At 47.7% G+C, this 19,734-nt stretch overlaps 1 protein-coding gene across 9 annotated transcripts in view; it reads left to right on the top strand.

The window, feature by feature from the left end:
• The first annotated feature begins 7,357 nt into the window (after positions 1–7,357).
• Positions 7,358–19,734, top strand: part of MGRN1 (mahogunin ring finger 1) — a 154,678-nt gene continuing 142,301 nt past the window's right edge. For 3 of the 9 annotated variants that reach the window (XR_016438639.1, XM_090023436.1, XM_090023434.1), the window contains exon 1: positions 7,360–7,881. Coding sequence is in view for 7 of the 9 variants with exons in the window: in XM_090023436.1 (XP_089879562.1) it covers positions 7,794–7,881 (88 nt within the window). In the remaining 2 variants the exon portion in view is untranslated. Of the gene's footprint in view, positions 7,882–19,734 lie in introns of all 9 variants that reach the window. The other 6 variants (XR_016438640.1, XM_090023438.1, XM_090023432.1 and 3 more) reach the window with 5 other exon arrangements.

Genomic DNA, 19,734 nt, shown 5'->3' with positions numbered 1-19,734 from the left:
GGCCTGGCCAAACCATGTTTTGGGCCGGGCAAGTCTCTGGTCATAGGTGTCCACAAGAGTCCCCCGGTGGCAGAGAGGTTTGCTGTGGGGTGGCCTAAAAGTGATTTCTAGCTATAATCCCAACCCCATATAGTTCCTTATTTGGTTCCATATACTTAGCATAGTGGCTGGGCTGCTGTCAGTTGGCAGCCTGGCATGGCCAAACCATGCGTTAGACCAGGCAAATCTCTAGTCTCAGATGTCCAGGAGAATCCTCCAGTGGCAAAGAGGCATGGTGTAGGGTGGCCCAAGAAGGACTTCTAGCTATAATCCAAGCCTAAGATCCAATTCCTTATTCAGCTCCATATACTTAGGATAGTGTCTGGGGGACTGTCAATTGGCACCCTGGTACAGCCAAACTGTGCTTTGAGCTAGGCAAGTCTCTGGTGTCAGATGTCAAGGAGAGTCCCCCGGTGGCAAAGAGGTATGGCGTGGGGTGGCCCAAGAAGATATCTAGGTATAATCCCAGCCTAAATTCCAGTTAGTTATTCGGTTCCATGTATTAAGCACGGTGGTGGGGGTGCTGTCATTTGACAGCCTGGCACATCCAAGCCACACTTTGGGCTAGGCAAATCTGTCATCAGAGAGGTGCAGGAGAGTCCCCCAGGGCCACAGAGGCATGGCATGGGGTGGCCAAAGAATGATTTCTATCTATAATCCCAGCCAAAAATCCAGTTCATTATTCAGGTCCATATATTTAGCACAGATGCTCAGCTGCTGTCAGTTGCCTGACACAGCCAAACTGCGCTTTGGGCTGGGCAAATCTCTGGTCAGAGATGTCCAGGAGCATCTCCCAGTAGCACAGAGACGTGTTCTGGGGTGGGCCAAGAAGGATTTTTAGCTATTATCCCAGCCCCAAATCCAGTTCTTTATTCAGGTTCATGCATGAATGATGCGTGCCCCTGGCGGCTGGGGGGGCACGGTGGTGGTGGGAGCACAGTGGTGGTAAGCAGGAGTTCCCGCAGATGCCATTGGTGGCGGGGGAATGGGGTGGTGAGCGCTGACTGGGGGTTGGTGACCACCTGCAGATGCTGGAGGCAGTGGTGGCCAGCAGTGATTGCGGACCGCCTGCAGATGAACGCTGCTGGCAGCAGGGTGGCAAGCGGCGACCACCCACAGGTGCCACCAACAGTGTTGGCGGTGACTTTTTGTAGGGGGTGCACTGCCATGCGTCGGCCCTGGGTCCAGGTACTTAGCACAGTGGCTGGGGTGCTGTCAGTTGGCACCCTTGCATCGTCAAACCATACTTTGGGCTGGGCAAGTCTTTGGTCACAGATGTTCAGGACAGTCCCCTGGTGCCACAGAGGCATGGCAGGTGGTGGCCTAAGAAGGATTTCTAGCTATAATCCCAGCCCTAATTCCAGTTCATTATTTGGGTCCATATACTTAGCACAGTGACTGGGGTGCTGTCCGTTGGCAGTTTGGCATGACTAAACCATGCTTTGTGCTGGGCAAGACTCTGGTCATACGCGTCCAGAAGAGTCCCCCGGTGGTGCAGAGGTATTCTGATGGATGCCCCAAACAGAATTTCTAGCCATAATCCCAGCCCAAATCCAGTTCCTTATTCAAACCATTATACTTAGTACAGTTGGCATGGGGGCTGTCAGTTGGCAGCCTGGCACAGCCAAACTGTGCTTTGGGCTGGACGGGACTGTGGTCAGGCTTTTTTGGGACAGTCCCCCAGTGGCATTGACAGGAAGGTTGGGGTGGCCTAAGAAGTATTTTGCCCCATTATCCCATTCTAATCTGACATTCTTTTAGGGCTCTATACTTGATGTGGGATATTATTTTACATATTAATTAGTATATCTGCCTAGCTAATGACATCCTCTATGTTTAGGATATGTAATTCATTAATAACAAGCTTGTATTGGGTCTAGATTAGCTTTTGAAAAAGGAACCGGGAACCGGGAACAAGGAACCAGGAATAAGGAATAAGGAACTGGGACTAAGCAACCAACTTCAGCCTCATGACTAAGGGCCAGGCAGGAAGAGCTGCCCAGTTTCTTCCCCTCTGTGGACTTGTGATGCCCTGAAATGCATAAGGAAGTTCAGGGAGGAGGCCTGGCTGCAGGAGGACTGCCCCCCCTTTCCCCCCAGTACTGTTGGCACTGCATTGCCTTACTGCACCCCTGCTGGGGTACTGGGTTCTGTTCTCATGGGAATTTTCTTGTCAGGCTCCACTATTTGGGGCAAATAGAGCAAAACTTCATCTCTCCACTCTGCCTCAAATTGTCACTTACTAGTAATCAAGCCTCTGTTTAATCCCCTTCAGACAAGGTGCCTCCCCCTTCCCAGGCCTCTCCCTGCCATTCAACCATGCTCTTTCTACTCCTTGCCATGCTGTGCCTTCTCCTGGGTTAGACTTCTCTGGGGTGTTGCCAGCTCTGTGAGTCACCCTAATTACCTTTCTGGTCACAGCATTGTGAGCTGTTTGGATCAGAGGTTCTATTGCCAAGGAGTGGGTTTGGTTCCTTGTTCCGCCCAACCTGCAGTTTGTCCGCTTATTAAGCACACAACCAGGAAAGCAGTGCTGGACACCCACCAATCACCGAAGTGTTAACAGATCCCCCTCTTCTCTCCTCCTCTTTCTGTTAGAAATGAGAAACTCTCGCCTGAAAGCTCCATAGGATAGAGAGCTTGTCACCTCCAAATACCTGTGTATGGGGTGCCCAACCAAATCAGTAAGTACAACAGCAGTGCTTCTACTGAGCCAGAGTGCTAGGTGCTGGACACATACACATGACAAAACAGCTCCTACCCCAAAGAACTTACAAGTTCAATGGAGACGGGGGAAGTGGCTTGTCCAGGCTGACCCAAATCAGAGACAGAGCCTGGAGTGGAACCCAGTTTTCAGCCTGTTGCTTTGCTTAGTAGACCACCTTGCCCTCCAACAGCCTGAGGCAGCTCGGACACCTGACTAAACATCAGGGGTTCCTAACAGCTCTCTTCAACCAGCTTATGTTCTGTGTCAGGATTGCCCTGTGGCAAGGCAGAAACCTACTGGTATATGGACACATGGAGCTCAAGGAAACAGACTGTGTCAAAACGTTTCTGAGTGAACTCCAGTCCTAGTACCAGAAAGCGGTGGGAGAGGATGGAGAAGATGCAGCCAACTCCACTTGGCAAAAGCTATTCTAATCCAAGAGGCGGAGTGGTCAGCAATAATGAAGATAACAGCAACACAACTGGAACTCGAAACAGCAGTGATGACAACAGAAGAGTCAGCAGCAGTGGAAGCAACGGTGAGAACGACAGTAACAACAACGAAGACGGGGAATAGGTGGACAATGTACACCCCAACAGCGTGGTGAGAATTAAGAGGCTGTGTTATAGAAAGGACTGCGGACGGGTGACTGGGGGTGCAGATGTTGCCTTTGTCACGGGTTTGCGGATTTTAAATACATTTTTAAATTGTCTGTAGAAATGCTTATGCGGGATACTGCATGTGTGTGTGTGTGTGTATGTGTACACACACATATATATATACTAGCCAATTGCCCATCAAGAATGACAAGAAGCGGGGGAGTGGGCCCCATTTGGGCCCACTTCCCCTTCCCTCCTGCTGCTTGGGGTCCGGGCCCTCTCCCCCCCTCCCTGCTGCAGTGGTGGGGAGGAGGGAGGAGTGGGCCTGGGCCAGTTGTGGTGGAGGACCAGGCCCAAGTGTGGGGAGAAGCCAGGCTGCTGGGGCGGGGGGAGGAGCAGCAACCCCCCCCCAAAAAAAAAGAAAAAAGAAAAAAGAAAGAAACTTGGAGCTCTGTCCAAGGCTGTTTCATCTTAAGAAGAGCCAGATGAAAGTGCATAAAGGAGGAGAAAGAAACAGCAAGAGACAAGAAAATACAGCTGGAATTGGATGCTCCCAGTTGTGCTGCTGGATGGCCACAGGCTCATCATGCAGCCCAATGAGCCATACCTGCACCTGGGTTTGTTCCTGACACTGACCAGACAGTCCTCATTTCCTCTGAGCCAGTCTGCAAGCTGTAGCTTTTTGCTGCTGAGACCAGGCCGTTTTCAGCTTCTCGCACCAGGCTGTAATGCTCCCAGCAAGGGATGTACTCTGGGTGGGCTTGTCTTAGCTGGTTCAGGGGGCATAAGGCAGAGAGGCAGGAGGAGAACATCTGGGGAAACAGGGTAAGGTGAAAACTAGCTCTGCAGGGAATCCTCTCATACACAGACCTTTCCCCCACTCACACATACCTCCGCACTTACACATTTGCATGCACACTGAACACTCACTTGCACCCCTCACAGATGCATATAAGCACATTCATACCCACACCTGCACTTATGTATATACTCATACACACTCACACCCCCTTGCACACATACTTAGTCTTGAATACATTCCTATTCACATACCTCTCCTCCCATCTTTACGCTCATTTACACAACTTTGCAAACATTTACACACATCAAACTACACATGTTCCCTCACACTCCTCCATTGGCACGTCTGGCAGCACACATACGCACACTTGAACATATGTTGCCACACCCACCCACTTATCCACATAGTAGGGCGTACACATCCCATTGTATACATAGATGCTCATTTCACGTGCACATATCCACTTCCGCACTCCTACTCCCCTTTATCTCAGTTGAACAGAGGCACCTGCATGCACAAATACTCTTTCACACCCATTCTGACTTTCTCTCCCTTCCAGCAATCCCCCAGAACACTTATCTACTGTTCACTTATGCAGCAGCCATTTGATGCAGGAAATTTCACTCCTCAGTGAGAAGTGAGGTAAGGCAAGCCAGGTAGGGTCCCAGGCCTGTTGGGCAAGTGCCTGGAGAGCAAATTTGACCTCATCAGAGGGTGCAGAAACAACCAACCCTGCAGTGGAGAAGCCTTTTTTTCCATGATGCAGGGGACAGATTGTGTCCTAGGAGGTCCATGCAGAGTTGCCAGAGAAGCCAACTGCCCTTCAGGACACATTTAATTGGTCCTGCAAGCCCAGCAACTGTTCTCCACATTCTTGAGCACCATCTACTGGTTTCTGAGTTGTTAAATTCTTTCTCCAGCCCTCCCATAACTCTAGGAGAGCAGAGGTCACTTCCAGCACACCCAAAGGAGGAGGAAAGAGGGGAGGTCTGGGAGGCTGGCTGGGAAGTGAGAGGCCAAAGGAACTATGTGAAAGTGGGGGCTATGCAAGGGACAGCAGTGGTATCATTCTGGATGTAGCACACTGGCAGGTGCTGATCCTGCATTTTGCATAACAGCTTGTCCCTGAGGCAGGACAATGCAGCTAGAAGCAAAACCCACACCAGACCTTCCCTGAGAGAGACTTGCTTTGCCCTCTACTCCCTTCTGCAAGAAATCAGGAAACATGGGAAGCCCAAAGTCCAGCCTTGCAGTCACGTGACATTGGGTCTGCCCACACAGCCTTGGAGCTCTGCCATTGCAGGGCAGAGGGAGCTGAACTTTGGTTCCTGTTCCTCTCCGGGAGCTTCCATTCTTAGCCCCTCTTTTCTTGCCCAGACACATGGCTTAGATCCTCCATCCTGCCTGGCCAAGCTGCTCTCCCAGTCATCTACCGCATTGCAAACCTCTCTGCACCCAGCTGATCCTCACCTCTCTTGCCTGCTTAGTTTGTGTGAAGTTTGAAGGTCAAAACTGACCTATTTCCAGCTTCAATCTCCCCTGTCAATCCCCACCACAGCTATAGCTTGTCCCCCGACTTTGACAGGTCCCCATTAATAGCCCCAGCCCTGAAGAAGTCTGAAGGTGGTTTAATTGAGCCTGGAGAATCCCAGTACCTACAGCTTCGTCCTGGTTTTTATCTCATTCACTGATGGGCAAAGGCTGGATGAACCTGCTCAGCCCAGGGGCCACCATGTAAACAACATGACTTGTAGGATGTTGGCCTCCAAGAGTTGGTCACTGCTGTGGGCTGGTATAACTCACAGACTGGGAAAGATAGGCTCCTTCAGTAAAATGGACCCTTCCAACCTGACCCAAAGCCCATAGATATCAATAGAAATATTTCCCCTGATTTCCATGGGCTTTGGATAAAACTCCTGAGGTGCATCTACTGCAGCTCAGAATAGATGTACCTGTGGCTATATGTTAGCTTTGTAACAGTGGCACTAAGGGGTCAGCAAAGGCTAACATACACTCAGGGTGCTCCTCTCATGCAGCCTGGGAGTGAGTAACCCTGCAACCACTCAAGCATGACACTGGGGTATATCCTGTTCTTTTTCGCATTATAGCAAAATGAGCTGTCTTGAATTCATTGCCATCTTACTGTGGGAAAACCTGTTTTGTCATTCCTGGGCACATGAGAATTGTGGCAAAACAATGGAGAACTAGATTTGCTTAAGCGGTGCTTGCCTGCATCCACACTATATCATGTTAGCAGCTAACAAGTTGTGTTCAGTAGGACTGAAGCATACACCCCCTTAGAGCCCAGAACAGCTTTATCAGGGCCAAAAGGAAAGGGTGTCTAGGGCCAGGCTTCTCTTGGCCCTCCCACAACTTTTAAAGGGTATTATTTGTATTGTGACAGCATCTAGGAGTCTCAGCCATTCCCTAGGATCCTGTCTGGCTGGACTCTGCAATTCCAGAAGGGAAAGATGGTCACTCTACCACAGAGCCATAAACCAAAGTACAAGGCAAGAGAGAGCAGACAGAGGAAGTGTAGGAAATCACAGAGGAATTGGTCTCAGCACACTAGATACCCAACTGCTAGCACAAGACCATGGGCGATGCCAGATCAGACCACACCTGTGCTCTGTATAGTCCATGTCTTATCTTCAGTAGTAACCAATATTGGATGCTTCAAGGGCTGTTGGCAGAAAGCAGCTGTCGGATAATCAGCTTCTCACCAAAAGTCCCCTTCCAGCTCCTACTAGATAGAGATTGCCTTGGCTTTATTTAATTTTGTCTTAGTATTTACTATAATTCTGGATACTTTATTATTCATAAAAATATCCAGTCCACCTTTGAATCCTGGCCTCACTGACTTCCTCTAGTTGCAAGTTCATGTTATCAGGTTTGAATTTGCCACCTGTTGTTTTGGCTGACTGTTTGTTAGCTCTTGTGTTAGGAGCCAGAGAAAATAAACTCATGCCTTTCCCTGTGCCATTCATTATTCTGCAGACTGTTGCCCAGTCTATGCCAATTTGACCTAGGGGAAAATACCAGTATCTTCCTGAGGCCAAGTCTGACCGTGTCTGATCCTGAGTGGCAGAGGTCCTGTAAGCGCAATGTCATGGCCACGACAGTCCAAAAGCAATGCAAGTGGCAAGGATTTCTTAAGGCAAGCTCTTTTATTGGACCAGCCATGTAGTTGGGACAGTCAGACAACGCCACGCCGCCTTCCCCAGGTCCAAATGCGTCTCTCACTCTCTTTCACGCTCCCCGAGGAGCAGAGAGAGAGAGAGACCCTCCAGCCAGGACCCTCTGCATTTCCTAAGTCCCAGACTTGGCTGTGGCATGTACCGCCGCGAGCCCCTCCAGGCGCCAGGAGGGCAGCGGCACTCTCGAGGGGAATACGCTGCTACTGCCCGGCCCCGGCCCAGCAGCGACAGGAGGGCCGAGACCGCACCCTGCTCCGTGCGCTGCGGCGCGGCGCAGGGCGAGGCTGGGGTCGCTGCCAGCCGCGCGGCGCCTGCTGGGAGCTGTAGTCCCGCGGTTGGACTCGCTTTCCCGGCGGCCCGCGCTGGTACCGTGCGGAGCTGAGTCGGGTCGGGTCTGGTAGTTTGGTCTGTTGTCACCGCCGCTGGTCCCCGACCGGGCCGGCGCCGCCATGGGCTCTCTGCTGAGCCGGCGCATCGCGGGCGTGGAGGACATCGACATCCAGGCCAACTCGGCCTATCGCTACCCGCCTAAGTCCGGTAAGGGCGGCGCGGCCCGTTCCCGGCCCGCTGGAGTTGCCGCTCCTCCGCGGGTCCCGGCGGTGCGGGCGGCCCGGTTCTGCGCCGGGCACTCGCTGCTACCCACTGCTCGGTCGCCAGGCCCCGCAACCCGGGCAGCCCCGAGACCTCGGCAAGTGGGTGGCTAAAGCCCCAAGTGACGCAGTTGCGTGTGTGCGGGCGGGGGCGGGGGGCGCGCGTGTGTGTGCGTGCGTGGGGGGGAGCTTGTGTGTGTGGGCAGGGGGCACGGGTGTGTATCTGTATGTGTGGGGTCAGAAGCAACCCTGCCTTTCATCCCTGTACCTGCAATGTGGACAATGAAGCGCCTGGCTCCAGTGCTGGCGGGGTCATGGGCCTGTGCGTGCACTCAGGTGGGACGCGGTGCCTAGCTGCCACCTGCCTTCTTGGGTCCTCAGGGCTTTTAGCTCACAGCCCTGGTCTTTGGGCTGCATGTGCAGCAGGATGGAGTTTGCCCCGACAGGAGCATCTCACCAAAAATGAAAGAAAAATCAAGACCTGTTTTTCTGCCTTATGGGGTTTAATAAACCCTTAAGTGATGGGCCTGAAACATCTTACAGGGCTCCTTGGCAGGAAAAGGGAGCTTCTGGGGATGAGTGGTTGTGAGCAGAAACCAACCATTAATTTGAATCTCTAAAACTTGGAGCATTAGACTTTTTCACGCCAGGGAGGTTTCTCCTGTCTCTGCATTTCTCTTAATGCTCTTTGACAATGTAAACAATACAAGGTGTGTGGTGTTCACAAACATTAGAGAGGAGGCTAATGTCCTCTGGCAGGGAAATGATTCAGTTCAGCCAGAATCTGACTCCAGAGTTAAAGACAAGGAGTGTGTAATGCCTTGCAGTAAGAGGACACCAAGAGACTGCTGTTACCACCTGCAATTGGGACAGTGTCACAAACCAGTAGAACTTACCAAAAAACTTGTGCCTCAGAGAGACCCTGATTTTTCTTAATGAATCAATGAGTCTGTAGTTTACAGGCTGGCAGGCCCCAAATCTCCCCTGGCTCTGTGGTCACATTTTGCCTCACAGAAAAGATCTTTTTCTTGCCTGGTAGTGATATGAACTGCTTCAATAAAAAGACTCTTTTGTCTGATTTCTGTTTAACTCTACTCTGGAATTTGTGGTGGTAGATGCTTCCTAGCTGATGCTTCTGTTTAGTTCCATCCATCATGTTCTCCTGTGTTTCTCCTACCAATAGGAGACTTGTTTACTTACAAAAGTGTGTTTTTTCTGTAGCTCATAAGATGCTCTTAGTAGCTTTTGCTGATTGATATGATAAGTTCCTTCCCTTCCAGGCCCTGGCTGTGGAATATGGAATTCCAAAGACATGCAGGATGTTACTCTGAAGAACTTAAGTATACATCTCATGCAAATTGGGATGCTGAATTGTAAAAGTCTCTCTTCAGGGAAAATAGGAAATGGGCTGATGCTGTGACAGTTGTTTCAAATTAATCTATTATCTATCAGGCCATCTAATTGGCATCTTATAAACATCTTCTATATTGCCAGAGTCCCATGACTTGTTTTTATTCTTTGTGTTTTTTCTTTTAATTGATGTGAAGCTGAATTAGTGTGGCAATCCTTGCCATAGGGTTCTGGAGGTATAGGTCAGACTAGACTTCAAATAATGCAAATGGAGCAAGAGTGCAGTGTTCTGCCATTTAAGAGCTGGCAGCCAAGAGGCCCTGTCCTTGTTCCCTGAGGACTTCAGAACATGTGCGCCAGAAACTGCTGAGGAAGGGATGCTGTTTGTGATAGCCAAACTTGAGTACACTGTTCATTAGTATACATCAATAACAGGCAAGCAAAGATGCCAAAACAATTCCCATGGCCTTATGAAAGAAAAATAGAAGAGGATGCCAGCTTACTTTGAGGTTCACATGTAAAGCAGTGCCTATTTAATAATGGGGAAAATTCAGGAGATTCATGATGTTACTTAGTGAAATTCTGACATATGGTCATCACAGTGGATTCTAGATATACACTTCTGAAGGCTGTAATTTATCAATCACTCTGGCATTTAGATTACTGTGTCATTTATTCGGAGAGGATGACAAACTAATTTATCTTAATTTAGGAGGAAGTGTAAGTATATGCAGAAGACCTATTCTTGTTTGCAGTACAAAAATAACACTTTCTCAGTAATGTTGGCAGTTTGATCATAGGGATGTTCAAAAACTTGGTTCCTTTGTGGTTCTTTATTACTCACAATGATTACTCTAGTCTTGACCTAGAGTCTGTGTCTTATCCCTGTTCTTCATTTTGTTAATAACAATGTGGAAAGTTTTGTCTCTAACTTGTTTCCTTGACTTCTTCTCTAGTGTTCCTCTGCAACTTCCCGGTCTTCTTGCAGGCTATGTTTACAAGCCTGGTGTCTGGACAGAGCTTTCTCATCTAGGGCTTGAGAGCTGTTTATACATTTGTAAGAAAAAGAATGTGCCTAGCAGCAGAGTGTTCAATCTCTTTCCAAAGGCAGAACAACTCCAACATGAGTCAGTGCATCAATCAGATTCCTAAAACCCAGAGCAACTTGCAAAATTTCTTAGTGTGGGGGTGTCAGACATGGCAGAGCCATGCCATCTGTGATGCCCTTGGGCCTAAGCAGACCCACACAGGGCATGGCACATGCTGGACTAGCACCTTGGGCGGGGCCCAGGCTTCATGATGCAGGTACTGCCTGCCCAGGCTGCTCTGGTACTGTGCTGCACAGGTGGGCACTTGCGGCACAGATCTTAGACCGGCTGAAGTGGATGCTATGCTACACATGGTACCTGTCCTGGCCATGCTGTGCCCCACATGGTGCCTACTCCAGAATGCATTGCTGCACATGATGCCCACCTTGGAAGCTCTGGGATCCCCACCACATCTAGCGCCTGCTGTAGCGACCCTGGGACCTGAACTGTGCTGCGTGCATTGCCCATTCCAACTGCTTCAGGATCTGTGTGCAACACGGGTCCCAAAGCAGCTGAAGCAAATCCTGCATCCAGTAGGCTGGAGAGGGGTTAGGGGAGGGAAGGGAAGTCCATGGGCTTGATCTGGTCTACAGGCCAGCCCCACACTACTCATCTGGTCTGTGGGGCCAGATGCTTTTGACACCCATGGTCTATTGTGACTGTACCCGTATTAAAGGCCAGATCATTTCACTCCAGCACTCTATATTGAGCCCAATAACTTCTGTGCTTGAAGGTAGTATGACTCAGAAAATAGATTATTAGACAGGCACTTCCTCTTTCTGGCTCTGCCTATGGCCTGTTGGATGGCTTTAGATAAGTCAGTTCACTGCTTTGTTCCTTGGTTTCTCCATCTTCAAAGGGGTCAGCATACTTTGGTTTCTGCTGATTAAATAGAGTTCTATAACAGCTTGGTATTAATAGTATTGTGTTTGACTAAAGTATAATTTGTTTGACTATGGCCAAGAAGTCTGTGTACTTTTGAATCTGGTACTTAAATTATTATTCCATTCTCTCTGACTTGGTGCTGTTGCCTAGTTCAACAGCTGCCCTTTGGTGCTGGTGTGAGGTGGTTAAAAAGAATGACTTCTGTTTTGATCCCTGAAGACATGTGAATGCAGCTAATTATTTTGCTCTCTGGTGGGCAGGGACAGCTTATGGTGGCAGAGAGAAGAGGAGTTTGAGGGCTTTGAAGTGCGACCAGATAAGGCAAAACATAGGGTGAAGGAAGATTACTGCAAAAGCCAGTTTGCCTCTTGATCCAATCTGTTGCACCATACTTCCAAACTGTCAGCCTCCGGATTACCACGGTGGACTTGTATATTCATTAGAGGTACACCGATGAAGATTTTTTTGGTCGGTACTGATGGCTGATTGTTAACTGGGTGAGTGTTAACCAGTACTAATCCGATTGCCGATATGCAACCCAGAAACTTGGAGAGCAGCATCCAGGTGGTAAGTCTGTTGGGGGGGAAGGGGCATGGAGGGGGCAGATCAAGGCATCCACAGTGAGGGAGGGAATGGGGCTGGGGCAGGGACAGGAGTAGGCATTGCCCAGCTGGGGCAGTAGTGCAGGGGACAGGATGGAGCTGCAGGAAGCTGATCTGGAAGGGGGTGGCTCCCACTGCTGCTATATTTATATTGGACTTACCTGTTTTCTGACTGAGTGTGCTGTAACGTCTTAGTTGGAATTTGCTTTCCACCTTCTTTGGTTTTGAGTCAGGTGGGTTCTGTAGACAACCTACATATCTTGTTTCCTTGCAAGTTTCTGAACAGATTTAAGGAAGCGATTGACTACCTATCAATCTGGGGTATACATGACAAATCCATTCTTTGATTTTAATGTACGTTTTATTTGCCAGATACTACATGGGACTTTGCTTCTCAGAGGGCAAATATTTTGTGGTTATATTTTCAAGGGTGGTTTGTTCCAGTGCAGGAACCACTTCATAGTATGTAGCCTGGAAAATATGCTACAAATATGGATGCTTTAGGAACACAGCATCTGATTATGAGCATATCTTCCTGTATCTTGAAGGGCAGAAAGGAACTAATTAAGAAAGTAAAGTTTTTGCTTTTAGAATGAAATTCCTAAACATCTGCCAATGACCTATTGGCAGAGAAGTAAATAATGAATAGACACAATTTGAGAGTTAAAATTTAAACATGCGTTTTTAGTAGTGAAGGTGGCAATCCATTAGAATATATTAATAGTGGTTGTGGTGGATTATCCATCAGTTAGTACTTTAAATAAAGATACCTTTTAGAGAAACATCCCGTGTTCTGGTTCAAGCAGGTTGTAATTGAAAGAAGTTATACAGGAGGTCAGAGTAGATTGTTGATCATAGTAGTCCCTTGTTGCCTCAAGTATTACATAAAAATGTTTGCTTTTCCTCTTGCTGTATAGAAATGAACACTATCAAGAGACAGATTTTAAAAAAGCAAAGATTTTTTTAAAATTTGTGTGAAAACTATTTTTGTTGTATGTAATAGTCTTAACCAGACAACTAAAACCTTGGCCCAATACATCAAGTACCTAAATAAACTGAAGCATTTACTAAGGAATAAAAGAGTTAACTATTAAACATTTTTTGAAGTGCGCTTTTTTCCTTGCCTAGGTAAGCTCCTACACACTATCCTCTTTGAAAGAGAAGTTCAGGGTAATTACAGATGTTAAAAATAAATGAAGCAGATCATTCTTGAGTGAATATACAAATGCTTTAATTTTTTGCTGTACAACAAAAGCTTTAATTTTAGCTATACTTTTGTTGTGATCAGTTACAGAAACAGAGGAAGAAGCATTTGTATATTGACTCAAGAATGATCTGCTTCATTTATTTTTATATCTGTAATTCCCCTGGTTACTATATTTGCCCTTGTCTGGGACCTCTCCCGATTGCCATGAGTTTTCAAATATGATGGCCAATGGCACTGAAATATTGGCCAACTTTCTCAGCCCCCTCAGGTGCATTGTGTTTGGCCGTACAGATTTGTACAGTCCAGCTCTTCTAAATAGTCCTTAACCTGTTCTTTCACCACAGGTGGCTGCTCACCTCCTCCCCAAACTACTGCCAGGTGCAGTAGTCTGGGAGATAACCTTGCCTGTGAAGACTGAGGTGAAAGAGGCATTGAGTACTCCAACCTTTTCCTCATCCTCTGTCACTAGGGGCATTTTTACATGTGCTCCCTATGTGGCGCTGGGCACTTCTACTTAGTAAGTTGTGCCGATTAAAAGCACCTGCACATCACATGTATCAGCGGTGCAGCGTGCCTCTGTGTCAAGAAAATGGCAGTGTGCTTTGAACTAAAGCACATAGAACATGTTTTAGTTCAAAGTGAATCGCTGCTATTTTCTCCATGTGGAGGCGCACTGTGCCACTGATGCATGTGATGCATGAGGCTGCCAAAGCATGTCAATATCCAGCAGACTCAATTAATCAAGTCTGCTCTGATGCCCTGGATTTCCAGTGTTGAAGCAAGCTTCCCACATGTGTGTAAGTGCCCCAGGTTTCCTCCCCCATTCAGTTAGGTACCCACACTTTCCCTTTTCTTCCTCTGGTTGCTGATATAGAAACCCTCATTACCCTTCACATCCCTTGCTAGCTGTAACTCCAGTTGTGCTTTGGCCTTCCTGATTTCATCTCTGTATTCCTGAACAATACTCTTATACTACTCCCTAGTTGTTTGTCCAAGTTTCCACTTACAAGCTTCCTTTGTGTTTTAGCTCACTGAAGAGTTCTCTGCTAAGCCAAGCTGGTCTTTGGCCATACTTGCTAGTCTTCCTGGACATTGGAATGGTTCTTTCTTGCCTCCTCGGTAAGGTTTCTTTAAAGTACAGCTAGCTCTCCTGGGCTTTTCTCCCCCTCAGACTGGCCTCTCAAGGGATCCTGTCCATGAGTTCCCTAAGCAAATCAAAGTCTGGTGTCTTAAGTCCATGGTCTTTACTCTGCTGTTCTTCTTTCCTTTTCTCAGGATCCTGAACTCAGTCATTTTTTGGTCACTGCTGCCCAAGTTTCCATCTCCTACTACATTCCCCACAAGTCTTCTGTGTTCATGAGCAGCAGGTCAAGAAAAGGATGGCTCATACTTGGTCTCATCAACACTTGCACCAGGAATTTGTCCCCAACACCCTCTAGAAACTTCCTGTATTGTCTGTGCGCTACTGTACTGCCCTCCCAGCAGATGTCAGGGTGATTGAAGCCCCCCATTAGAACCAGGGCCTGTGACCAGGAAACTTTTGCTGGCAGTTTGAAGAAAGACTCATCTAGCACATCCTCCTAGTTTGGTGGTCTATAGCAGATGCTCACCATGTTGCTGTACCCTCTAACCCTAACCCAGAGACTTCCAACAGGCCTATTTCCAGTTTCATACTGGAGTTCTGAGTAATCATACAGCCCTTTTTACATAAAGTGCAACTCTTCCTCCTCATTTCCCTGGCCTGTCTTCCTGAACAGTCTGTGCCTATTTGTGACAGTGCTCCAGTCATGTGAGCTTTCCCACAGAGTCTCTGTTATTCCAATCATGTCATAGTTCTGGGACTGTGCAAGGACTTCTAATTCTTCCTGCTTGTTTTCCAGGCTCCATGCATTCATGTACAGACACGTGAGGTAACTGGCTGATTGCCCTACTTTCTCAGGAAGAATGAGAAGGCCTCCCATGTTGCCCCTTCCTGCTTGCACTTCCTTCAGGTCACCCACTTCCCCACTTTTACCTCAGGGCTTTGGTCTCCATCTTCCCCAGTGAACCTAGTTTAAAGTCCTCCTCACTAGGTTAGTGAGCCTGTCTGTGAAGATCCTCTTCACTCTCTTTGTCAGGTGGATGCTGTCTCTTCCTAGCAATCCTTTTTCTTGGAACACCATCCCATGGTCAAAGAAGTAAACACCATCTGCACAGCCATCCACTGATCTGTAGGATGTGTCTGATCCTGCCCTGGCCTGTTTCCTTGTCCAAAAGCATTAAGGCGAACACCACTTGAGCCTCCATCCCCTTCACCTTTGCATCCAGAGCCCTGTAGTTGCTTTTGATCTGCTCAGGGTCACCCTGGCAGCATCATTGGTGCCCACATGGATGGAGCATCATGGGGTAGTAGTCAGAGGGCTGGATGAGTCTCAGTAATTCTTCCCTGACACCTCGGATCTGGGCAAGCAGCAACTTCCCTAGACAACAGGTCAGGCTGGCAGATAGAGGCCTCCTCACAGAAGGGAGTCTCTAATCACCACAACCCATCACTGCTTCTTGGTAGCAGTGGTCTTGATCCTTCCAATCTTGGAGAGGCCTGTCCTGTCCTCTTCCACCAATGGAATGTGCTTTTTCTCCTCTGGTGCTAGGACTCGTATCTTTTCTCCAGTCAAACTGCTGTAGGTGGAGATGAAGATTTCTGCTTGCTGTCAGAGGTCACAAGCTTCTGGCTTCCACCTTCCTGGGAGTCTGTGTCCTTTTCGCTAGCACTACCTTTTGGCTGTCTTTCATTCACAGTGCTAGAGGTCTCCTCCAGCACTGAACCGATGAAGTCCTCGTGGCGGAGGATGCTTCAGAGCCTCACCACCTCCTTCTGTAGCTCTCTTACCTGCTTCTTGAGGGATACCACCAGGAGGAACCGCTCACACGACAGGCACTCCCCTACCTGGCTGTCACTGGAAGGAACCTACAAGCCACAGCCTTCACAACAACCAGGACCTGGGTGGAAGCCTCAATGGTGAACAGTCCTGCCTTGACAGACACCTCGGGTACAAGCAGGAAGAAAAGCTGGCAGTGGCTCTGGCATTGTGACATCCTCCAGCCATTTTGGGGTTTTTTAAATCTGTCACCTCTCTTGCTGCCCCTCTTCCAAGCATGGAGCTGATGTCGGGGTTGTGGAGCCCAGCACAGCTGTTTGCAGCCTACCTGCTACTTGCTGAAGCTGCCTGTAGCCCAGGTTGGCTACAAACAGCTGCACTGGGCTCCAGAGCCCTGCCATCAGCTCTGTGCTAGCAGCAGGGAAGAGGTCGGGGTTGCATTGTCTTAGGCCCCTCCCTCACCGTCCGCTCCAAGGCACGTGTGCACCCACTGGTATGGAGCTAATGTCAGAGCCCGGAGTAGATGTTTGCAGCCTCCTGGCTGCAACCGGCTCAGGCTCTGGGTAGCTGCTGCCAGCCATAGTGCCTGGGCTGCTTGCAGCAGTGCTTGCAGCTGTCCAGCTGCCTGCTGGCAGCAGCTGCCTAGAGCCCAGGCTGGTGGTGGTGTGTTGAGCAAAATGGCCTCACATGCCATGTTCGGCACACGTTCCGGGGGTTGCTGACACCTGTACCTAGTCAATGAAATCAAACCTAATTCGTGAAGAAGTTTCACAGTTTAATTTATGGTTACCAATGTAGTGGTTAAAACACTTGTTTTAAATTATTTTAACATGGCTTCTAGAGGTACCGATATGAACTTGTGTTTGTTTAGTTTTGTGGGATGCCTGTTTTCTATGTGCATTCATGAGCCCAAATTCCCTGACCAGCGTCCTGAATGTATATACTGGGTTTCCAGCAGATCTCTTGAAAATCTTAACTAAAATTTTTAAAATAAACTTTAACAAATCCAATTAATCAAATAACAAATGTAATGTTTAAAGATGCCTTCAATCCCCATATCAGGTGTATAGAAATATAGATACTTATCTTCAATCAACGGTGTTCCCAAGTAGTTGTCCACAGTGGAGTTTTATGTTCTTTGTTTCTCTTCCTTTCAGTCTCTAACAGTTCCTGTACATTTTATAGTTCATGTCAAGCATTTGTGTTTCTTCAGATCTGTCTGTAACCTGTTTAATGATTCATCTCACTCTTTTTCTTCAGAATTTTGCATAGTACAAAGCTCACTGTCTTCTACCCAGCTCTTCTTTTAGATTTCAAATTAATTCCACAGTTGTTCCTAACCGTTAGCTAATAAAATTTGCACTCTCCTTCAGGGTTCTAAAAAGTTTTGCAAACTTCATGGTTTGGAGGCGGATGAGTCTCTTTTTTCAGCAAATTCAAAGAACTTCCACTGGATTTCTAAGCAAGGATCTTTTTCCCTTTTTCCGGGCATGACACTGGCTTAATAGGATATCTTTTCTTTTCCACTGCTGAAACTTCCCAAACTTTTTAAAATTAGTCAGCAATTTTTTTTATTTTTTTTTAAGTAATGTCACTTCCAGGTTTTTGCTATAATAATTCTTGCAGCCTCTAGAAGATGAGTGATCAATTCCCTTTGACTCTTGCATGTTGCAAAGTTCTCAGGAAAATTTGGTAAGAATATTAATGGGCTATCTGATAGCTGGCATCCTGTTACTTCCCTTACCATGTCTCCAGCCTTTTTTCAGATCAACTTGATTTTGGTAAACCTACCACCATATGTAATATAATCTTTCCAACTGACCACATACCCTCCAACACTTGCCTGTTCCTGTACCGTAAATACATTTAATTTTAACTGGGATGAGATACCATCAGTATAGAATTTAAAAATTTTCTTTTATTTTTGTGCAGATGGATATGTTAATCAGCTAACAGTTTTGTTTGGGTGGTCTCTTGCTTGGTGCTGTTCTTGGTGCTTGAGTCTGTGCACTCTGGGAAGCCTGTGGTAGCAAGCAATCCAGGGGTAAAAAATGCCCCCCATACTACACTACTCCCCTGCTTCTGGGTTGAGGGTGGGGATCCAGCCTTATCTCCCTCCTCAGCAGGTTGAGGCACAACAACAGGAGGAGCTGACTTAGCTGAGCCGCTTGCCTTCACAACCTCAACCTCCTCTGAGGTGCTTTCCAGAGAAGGAGACCTGGGTCTAGGGGAACTTTGAGGGTTGTGGAGCACAAACTCAGATTCTCCCTTGGCCCCCAGAATTTCTTCTGCTAGGTCACTCGGTCCCCTGGTTCCAAATCCAGCTCCTCCTCTGGCACTGGGAGGCTTATGCTGGGAGGTGAAATTGGGGTAAAGAAGACTGTCATTCTGCTGGTGGTGACTGTTTCTGGTGTTAGGGGAGGTGGTGCAGGGACAGATACTCCTTGTTCCCACTGGCAGCAGAAGTCTCATGGCTGCCAGGAAAGAGGATATGTCTATGTTTGTGGGGACAGGGTGGGACTTGCAGCTCTAGCTCTCCCCCTCTAGGCCCTTTCCCTCCCCTGCCAGAAGACCTGGCACCTGCCTTTCTAGCATGCTTCATATTAATCTTTCCTGTGCTGGAAAATTTGTCTCTGTGTGTGTGCAGCTGTAAAGTCTCTTTTTCTTCTTTTTTCTGATGTATGTGTCTGACTTGTGTTTACTGTTGTGTGTAAAACTATACAATATCTCTTCTTCTCTGTATGTGTTTGTGAGTATGTGTAATGTATGTGCTTTCCTGCACAGTGATGGATCATACTACCAGGGAAAACACAGCTTTCGTTTTAAAAAGTGTGTGTGTATGGAGGGGAGGGAACCAAGAACATATAAGAAGTTTTGGGGGGAAGAATAAGTTGAAAGAAGTGGATTGGATAGGGATAAGTAGAAATATTCTAGCTAGTAAGCTGTATCCGGTCCTTTCCCAGAACAGCAACTAGTTGGAGACTGACTAGGTAGGAAGCCAAGCCAGTCCAGTACCTTTCAGATGCTGTTGCTTAGGCAGAAACAGCTCACAAAAAAGGACAGAAAGGGTGCAGACAGAGGCTTATATGCTGTTTCTGCATCCCTCCCCCAGAGCACTGTGATTGGAAGGGGACTCGGGGAAAGATCAGTCACTAGCCACCTGCAGATGTCAGTCTCCCCCCTTCTCTGTTTCTGTTCCCCTGAAAGACTGACTTCTGAATCTTTTCCAGATCAATTTGGAGGTTTTCTTTTTTCTCCTGAATTGATTTGGATTCAGTGATTCGGCCTCCAAATTGAACTGAATCTTCTCCGTATTGAATCGGTGACTGGAGCTTCACACCCCCCTATTGTCTGGGACAATGATAGCAACATCAAGTGTGTAAATATTATGCTTCTGTAGTTGCTACAAAGAAACAAGCCTGTCAGTACCTACAATTAGCCTCCCTGCTCATTTGTGTGTTCTGTTTTTATATCTCTCATAAGGTCAATCAGAAATCAGTGAGGCCTGGTCTTCCCGAACTCTCTCTTGGAGCCTTAGTTTAATTACAGTTAAGCATAACTGGAAGTCTCACATTATGTAGGTGCAGTATGGAAGCTTTGACAGAGTATTGTTTTCAGTTCCATCTTGGTGTGAATGCTGTATTTTCGTGTCTGCTTAGCAGAACGTTGCCAATGAAACCTTCTATGCCAAGCCCCTCTAGATGTGCAGGTAAAGGTGCAGTGGGATCTGATGTGTGATTCACACCTATGATACCACAGGTGCAAGGCAGGAGGCATGATTGTGGGATCATGAGTCAGATCCGCATCCCA

The sequence above is a fragment of the Crocodylus siamensis genome, chromosome 12, assembly GCF_052110815.1.
Source record: "Crocodylus siamensis isolate JL-2025a chromosome 12, ASM5211081v1, whole genome shotgun sequence".
NCBI classification, from domain to species: domain Eukaryota; kingdom Metazoa; phylum Chordata; order Crocodylia; family Crocodylidae; genus Crocodylus; species Crocodylus siamensis.
This window is presented reverse-complemented; position numbering and strand designations above follow the sequence as displayed.